The 8,044-nt window shown below is 45.1% G+C and overlaps 1 protein-coding gene across 1 annotated transcript; it reads left to right on the plus strand.

Moving 5' to 3' along the window:
• The first annotated feature begins 127 nt into the window (after positions 1-127).
• Positions 128-7,016, plus strand: LOC128596564 (orphan sodium- and chloride-dependent neurotransmitter transporter NTT5-like). The gene is made up of 11 exons (XM_053606143.1): positions 128-311; positions 758-915; positions 1,101-1,227; positions 1,420-1,595; positions 1,796-1,906; positions 2,088-2,329; positions 4,254-4,440; positions 4,816-5,017; positions 5,135-5,294; positions 6,417-6,579; positions 6,789-7,016. Exons 1-11 carry the CDS (start codon positions 128-130, stop codon positions 7,014-7,016), a joined length of 1,938 nt encoding a protein of 645 aa, XP_053462118.1.
• Positions 7,017-8,044: the final 1,028 nt, after the last annotated feature.

Here is an 8,044-nt window from a genome sequence, read left to right on the forward strand (position 1 = left end):
TAGATCTTCATATTCTAAGTCCCAATCTGATACTACCTGGGCATCACAGAACTTGGAGAATGAGTTATTGCCTTCTGAGTATTTTGGTGGGGATGGGCACGAAGTGGACAGTAATCTATCATCATACATGTTGTCTGATGAAGATAATGAAGCACCGAAGACCATAGACAGAGATGAGTCAAAGGTTGAAGCCCCCAGTGAACGACCATCTTGGGCCAATAAAGTTGAATACCTCCTGGCCCAAGTGGGCTTCTCTGTAGGGCTGGGCAGCATCTGGCGCTTTCCTTATTTGTGTTTTCACAACGGAGGTGGTAAGCCTGAGTACCAGGACTCATAGACCTCACAAGGGGGTGAGGAACCAGAGGCCTGTTCTGGCTACTCTGGAGTCTCTTTGATATCTCTGGGTTATGTGGGAACAGAAGATTTGGGATCCTGACTGGGGCAGGAACCAGGTACCTGAATACCCAAGACCTTTTGGAGGGTAAGGCAGGGTATCTGAACATGTAGGTTTGTGAGGATGGTAGGGCTGAAAGTCTGGTCAGATAAGGGGGTGGAAACTAGCTATCCGGGTCCTCTAGACATTGGGAGTCAGGAAACTCGATTCTTAGAACTACGAGGAATGTGGAAACAGGTGAGCCCTGATGCCTGTGTCCCTGAGGGATGTTGCTGGTGGGGAGTGTGTCCCTGGACCCTTGAAGAAGTGTGGGTGCTGAAAGGCCATACAGTTATCAGGACCCCTCCTGAATCCACTTCACAGGTAGTTTTATCATCATGTACATCCTCATGCTGTTCTTGATTGGAGTTCCTCTTCTCATCCTGGAGATGGCAGCTGGCCAGAAGCTGCATCAGGGCAGCATTGGTGCATGGAAGTTCATTAGCCCCTGGATTGGTGGTGTGGGGTATGCCAGCTTCATGGTGAGGAGCCCTGTGTGACCCAGGCCTATTCTTTATGCCCTACTTCCATCCCAACCCTTATTCTGGGTCTCATGACTTCACCTGCATAGGTCAAGTCCCTTCAGTTCCCCAACTCTCAGGTCAAATTCTGTCCTGTCCTCTGGCCTACCTGTTTTCCCCTGCCTTTAGAATTTCATGGTCCCTAGGTGTCCATCATCGTGGGCTTATACTACAGCATGATCATGGCCTGGAGTCTCTTCTATTTGGTTCAGTCTTTCCAGTCCCCACTGCCTTGGTCATTGTGCCCCGCCCTGAAGAACAACAGTAATTTCGGTGAGAAGAGAGGGAAGAAAGGGGAAAGTGGGAGGGCTGAGAAAAGGATTGGGGGATGCAGAAGGAAGAAGGATCATTGAGAGCAGAGGGACAAGCAGGAAGATAATGAAATGGGGTTGGAAGGAAGGAGTGGATGTAAAGAAGGGGGAAGCACTTGGTCTTGCAGTTTCCTTCATGGCCAGTTCACCTCAGATCCAGAATGTGCACGGACGACAACCACAACATACTTCTGGTATCGGAAAGTGTTGAAAGCTTCAGATGAAATTGAGATAGGTGGGCTACCAGACTTTCATCTCAGTCTGTCTCTCTTTGTGACCTGGTTACTAATCTGCATCACCATGATGAAAGGGCCCAGGTCCACTGGGAAGGTGAGCTACCCCCTAACATACTAATCTGATAAGACTCTTTTGCATGTAAGGACCTCTAATATTCTCCTAACTTTGATGCCTTAGATCACCCACTTCTTGCTCCTTTTCATCTGACCTCCAATTCCCAGTTGCCATTAATTCTTCTATCCTCATCTTATGCCTTTGCTGAACTCTCTTTCTGATTCATACTTTCTACCCAGATGCTGTACATCTCAGTACTTCTTCCCTATCTCATCATTTTTGGTTTCCTTATCGAGACACTGCAGCTGGAAGGTGCATTTTTTGGTGTCAAGACTTTGTTAGCTGCCAAGGTGAAGTGTCCCCTGTCCTTTAATTCTCTGACCCAAATGGGGAAGGTGTCAGGGACAGTGTGGGCATCAGTCTAATAGAGGCCCTCCTAGCTCCCTCTTTCATTCCCTTGTCTTCTATCTCTGTCCCAGTTTACCTCTCTTCCCTTTATAATTCTGTTTGCATGGTACTTCTTTTTCTCAGGTGACAGCCCTGTACTCTATGGAAATGTGGAGCCGGACAGGGAACCAGATATTTTTGTCCATGGGAACTGGCTTTGGCAGCTTCACTGCAATCAGCTCATATATGCCTCGGTCCAACAACTGTATCACTGATGCCTTTGCTGTGGCTATTCTCAATTTGGTTACCTCAATTACTGCTACATTGGTTTTATTTTCCATAATGGGCCATGGAGCCACAGTGAGCACCCAAAAATGTTACCTGAAGTAAGCCAAATCTTCACATGAAGATCATCCTAAAGACCTCTTAGAAAGATCATCCCAAAGAAAGTCTTAGGCATAGCCCACAGAACTCCAGTGTAGACCCCATCTCTCAGAGACGTTGACTCAGTCAATATAAGGGCTACAAAATGGAGCATCCTGAACTTTAGAATCTTTCTGAATCTATTTCAGAGCTGCCTTTCTAACCTAGAAAATCCCCAAACTTAGAGGTTTTTAAAGGTGTGTTCACCCCATTCTTAACCAGGGACTACCATTAAGAAACTAGGGAATACCTTCAGCTGAAGCCTTCATTAGATGAAAAAGGGTCCACAGCACCAGAGCCCCCATAGCCTAATAATTCCCCATTTTCCTCTCCTATGACAGTTGTCCCAAAAATATTCATCAGATATTTATTGAACATTTCCTATCTACCACCCTCTGTGTTGAGTTCTGGAAACATATCCAATGATGAATCAGACCACCATCCCTGCCCTCAGGAAAATCACAATCTTTTGCAGAAGCAGACAATTAGAAACAGTAGGGGTGATGGGGGGACACAGAGAAGGGAGCCACTAACTGCCTGCAGTGGAAGCAATCAAATCTGAGCTGAGTTGATCTCCAGACAAATAACCACTACTCATATTCTTTCAAATATTTCCCACTCATATACCTATATATAAAAACATGCCCTCTTTAAAAAATGGATCTTACCGGCTCAGCGCCTGTGGCTCAAGCTGCTAAGGCGCCAGACACATACACCTGAGTTGGCAGGTTCGAATCCAGCCCAGGCCCGCCAAACAACAATGACAGCTGCAACCAAAAAATAGCCGGGTGTTGTGGCAGGTGCCTGTAGTCCCAGCTACTTGGGAGGCGGAGGCAGGAGAATCACTTGAGCCCAGGAGTTGGAGGTTGCTGTGAGCTGTGATGCCACAGAACTCTACCCAGGGTGACAGCTTGAGGCTCTGTCTCAAAAAAAAAATGGATCATACCATACTACTTTTCTGCAGCTTGTTGATTTGCCCTTTTACAAACAGATCTTGAACAGGTTTCTATGGCACTAAATAGAGTTCAGTGAGCTGAATATGAATTTTTAGAAACTGGCCATATGGAGAGTGAGTGCAGGAGGAGAGTTCAGGTGGAAAGTTGTAAGCAGAGAGATCATCACATACCACAAGCACTGAGAGAAAAGAATGCATGGCAAGTTGAAAAAGGTTTAATAGTTAAGCATGGTTGAAGAATAGAGGGTGATGAGAATTGTGGGGACTGATTTTATCAAAAGGTCCAGCAGATTAAGAAGCAGAGAAGCTTTAATGTTATCCTGCGATTATCTAGTAGGAGGTAAGAGTCTTAAGGCCCTCAGTTATACTGTAGGTATCCTAGCACTCTGGGAGGCTGAAGTGGGTGGATTGCTTGAGCTCAGGAGTGCGAGACTCTGTCTCTAAAATGAGCTGGGGCTGGCACCTGTGGCTCAGTGAATAGGGCGCCAGCCCCACATACTGAGGGTGGCGGGTTCGAACCTGGCCCCAACCAAACTGCAACAAAAAAATAGCCAGGTGTTGTGATGGGCACCTGAAGTCCCAGCTACTCAGGAGGCTGAGGCAAGAGAATTGCCTAAACCCAAGAGCTGGAGATTGCTGTGAGCTGTGACGCCATAGTACTCTACAGAGGGTGAGAAAGTGAGACTGTCTCAAAAAAAAAAAATTATACTGTAGGAAAGACACCTCGTCAGAGTTCACTTAAGTCAGAAATTCTCCAGCCTCACACAAACACCTTTGTAATTGTGATAGTAGGTGTCAGGCAGTGTACACACAAGGATCTACCTTAACCAGATCAAAAACTCTAGGCTAGTGATTTTGCTTCCATGTAAAGAATAAATGAGAAGTTATCTTATAGGGCCAAATGGTTCTATCTGAGTCTGTTTCTCCCCCAGGAACGCTGACCTGGTGATGGATCTGGTAGTGACAGGAACACTGCCGCCTGAGGCCCGGCCCCCGGATAGTCTGTATCATGATCCAAGCCTCGTTTATTCAATGTGGCTCAATAGCCTCCCTGAGGAACTCAGAAGTGAAATCCTACGACATTTGACTAATTGCAACACAACTTGGCATTTGAAAGAAGTAGGTAAAAGTTAGAGATGGAGCCCTAGAGTTCCCCAAAATTCCCAGTGTACCAAAAACTTCCACTTTTCTTAGGGTCTGGAGAATCCAAAAAGGCAATTCTCAGCTAAGACCAAGGTTCATGGTGTCTTTTGGGCTATTGTGGCCTCCTTAGCACTGAGCAGTACAGTTACTATAAGCCTATTAACTCCAACACAAAGGAGTTGCTAGACCCAGCTGTAGTAGGAGGAAGTCTCCATTCATCAAGGCCAAATGAGTGCAGTAATGTCCATTAACGGTGCTATTAAGTGGTTTTCTAGGGGAGGGGACAGGAATAAAGTTAAGACTCTTCTGTACTGAGCCCAGTGCCCTCACCATTCTTCCCTTCACTCACAGGTTATGGAGGGTCCAGGTGTGGCATTTGTGGCATTTACCAACCTCATCTCGGTGTTTTCTGGACCCACTTTGTGGGCCATCATTATCTTCATATTGGTGGTGAACCTGGGGATAAGCACCATGCTAGGGATAGTACTGGGCATCATTACCCCTCTACAGGACACTTTCTCTTTCCTCAGGAAACATACAAAGCTGCTCACAGGTAACCTGACCTCTGACTTTACTCCCCCCTGAAGCTGTTATTTAGCTGAACCCAAGTGGAAGACATACAGGTCAACTTGAATTTTGACCTTGATCCAAACCTGATGTTTTCCCCCAGTGAGTGTCTGTGTACCTATGTTCCTGGGCAGCCTCATTTTTGCAAGGCCTTCGGGCAGCTACTGTTTAAAACTGCTGGATGATTATTGGGCATCTCTGCCCCTCTTCTTCATTGTCATCTTGGAGACCGTGGGCACGGCCTGGATCTATGGGGTCAGGAGGTATGTTCTGAGCCCAGCAGTCTTCTGCCATACACCCACACAGTGAGGGTCTGAAGGGAGAATTGGCCTTTTCCTTGCTCCCTCTGCTCTCATTACTAGATCTCTGATCTCAGGGCTCAAGAAGAGAGCCCCAGGGAGGAGGGAAGGAGAAAGGAATAGGCTAATTCCTGGAGAAAATAGCTATGAAATGAAAAGGTGGTGTGCATCCACATCAAGTAAGAGGTTTGTAAGCCCTATTTTTAACTAGGGTAATGTGGACTTCTAAAACACATAAACTCTTGCTTCTCAAAATGTGGTTTCTAGACCAGCAGCATTGGTTTATCATCTGGAAGCTTATTAGAAATGCAGACTTTCAGGCTCCACCCAGAGCTTCCACTCTGTATCAGCATTTTAACAAGATCTCCAGGCAATTTATATACATGCTAATGTTTGAGAAGCACCATGTAGTCCAAGGGTGGAAGCATTTCTAGTGGTTCTTGGCATCAGTTTGCTTGTTCATACACTCACTCATTCTCACATCTTTTTAAGGGCCTCCTATTACCCGGCTTGGGATACTGGGGTGAATTATATTCAATTTCTGCTTTTTGAGTAGAAACCAAACAAACACAAAGACATATGTAAACAGATCCTGGGAAGGGTGGTAGGTAAGTCTACAACACAGGTGGCCAAGAGCACTCTAGGAATGATTATCTAAAGAAGGATGAAGAATCAGGCAAAGTATCTTAGAGGAGAAGATGTTTGGACAGATGAATAGTTTGTCAAGGGAGAAAAAGAGAAAAGGGCATTCTAGGCAGAAGGAATCCAAATGGTGTTTGAATCGAGGGTAGGAGGTGCACCAAAAAAAACTGGATATACAGGCTGGAAGAAACTGCCTTTAGGAACTTGGACTTTTTCCTGAGGATGATGGGAAAGAATAGTGCTTTTCAAAATATCCTGGGGTTGGGACAGAGATCAGACTGAAAGGGACAAATTAGAGGCAAGAAGACTTGTGGGGATAAACAGTGAGGTTTAAGAAAGTTAAAGGCTTTCTCCCAGGCTAGGCTTGAACTAATCTCCCCAACCCTTGCAAAACTGGGAAAGACTTGAACCGACCTCCCAGGGTTTTGTTGTCCTTTTTCCCAGGTTCTATGCAGACCTGAATACCATGTTGGGCCACACTGTCTGCCCCATGTATCGTTGGCTGTGGCACTTTCTGTCTCCAGTTGCGCTGATAATCCTGTTATTGTCCACCCTGCTTCGTTTTTATGTGATGGACATCACCTACGTGGCCTGGGACTCAAACATTGTGAGCCTCCTCCCCTGATAGAACCCCCTAAGGAGTGGGAATCAGACCTTTCAATACACTCTTGCCTCTAGGACCCACTCATAATATTCCTTGATTCCCTGGGGGTTCAGTTATCTAGTCTCTTGCCCTAACTCCCCTCCCATTCCCCTCCTCTGAAGCCTTTCACTTCAGAGAACCAGGGCATTCTAAACCTTTTCCTTTCTCCACAGTCAAATGAGGTGATCCGAACCTATCCACCGTGGGCTAAAATCTTGCTCTTGCTTCTTGTCATCATAACCATCTTGCCCATCCCTGCCTACTTCTTGTATAACTTCTCTCACATGATTCTCACAGTCTGCACAATCCCTAGTAAGACCACAATTTTCATTAAACCTGAAGATAAAATTGACCCAGAGAACTCTCATCCATGGATGCAAGAGAGGCAAAGCCCCCAATGATTAATAAAATGGATAAGTAGCCAGGCAAAAAAACTTTCTGCCTTGTGAGTAATTCCTCTTAGAAATAAAGATTTGGTTCATTTGGCATAACATTCCTTCTTTTTCAAAGTGGAACTTCCTGGCTGGCAAGTTGACATCACAGGAGATAAGCTTGGTGACTGCTGATGTCACTGGACCCAAATACTCTTGATTCTCCTGGACTGGGAATGTTGTTTTGGCCTGATGGGGAGGAGTATAGCAGTCATTCCCCAAATCTCCAACACTTGCTCTCACCAGGCCAGGTTCTGTAATAATGGTGCTCTTTGATTGCATTTGATGATGATGACTTTTGGTCCTACATCTCCTCAGCTCCCTTCCTCTGGGAGTTGGTCTGTTGTTGTATCTGGTCCCTAAATGGTGCTGGTAAATAAATCATTTCAGTCGGACCTTACTTTTGTCATAAGAAGTCATCTAACTCCCAGTCATGTCTTCCACTGGCTCTGTTAAATTTAAATGCTAGAATCCCAAGACCTCTCTACCTGAAGCTTTCTATAAGTAATCTGAACCGGGTGGAGGGAACTTTCTCAGAAAATAGCAGATTCACTAGTTATGGCAAAGTGGTTAAAACACCTGCTTTTATGGCAAAGTGGTTAAACACCTGCTGACCTCATATAGCTCTTAAATCCTTGGGGTATCTGCTGGTCAGCCTTATCAAGGTAAAGAAAAAAAAGTCCTTGGGGTAGTTAGTTGATTACTTTGCCAATTTTACCACCTACCTTAAAACTTTACTTAATATCATATATTTTTACTAAGGTAGTATAAGAGCCTGGAGGAAAAGAGTATTTGGTAGGGAATGAGAGGGGGAAACAGAAATTGACTGGAAAGACTGAATAAAACCCAAAGAGGACTTCATTTCAGGCACTATGACAAAAAAGATAAACATATCACACCCTGTTATATGACACCTAAATGTAACATGAAATATATTTCTACAATCTTCTTAAATGAGATTAGAAAAATTAAGGGAATTGGTTCATTTGACATAACAT

The sequence above is a fragment of the Nycticebus coucang genome, chromosome 10 (genome assembly GCF_027406575.1).
Source record: "Nycticebus coucang isolate mNycCou1 chromosome 10, mNycCou1.pri, whole genome shotgun sequence".
NCBI lineage: Eukaryota > Metazoa > Chordata > Mammalia > Primates > Lorisidae > Nycticebus > Nycticebus coucang.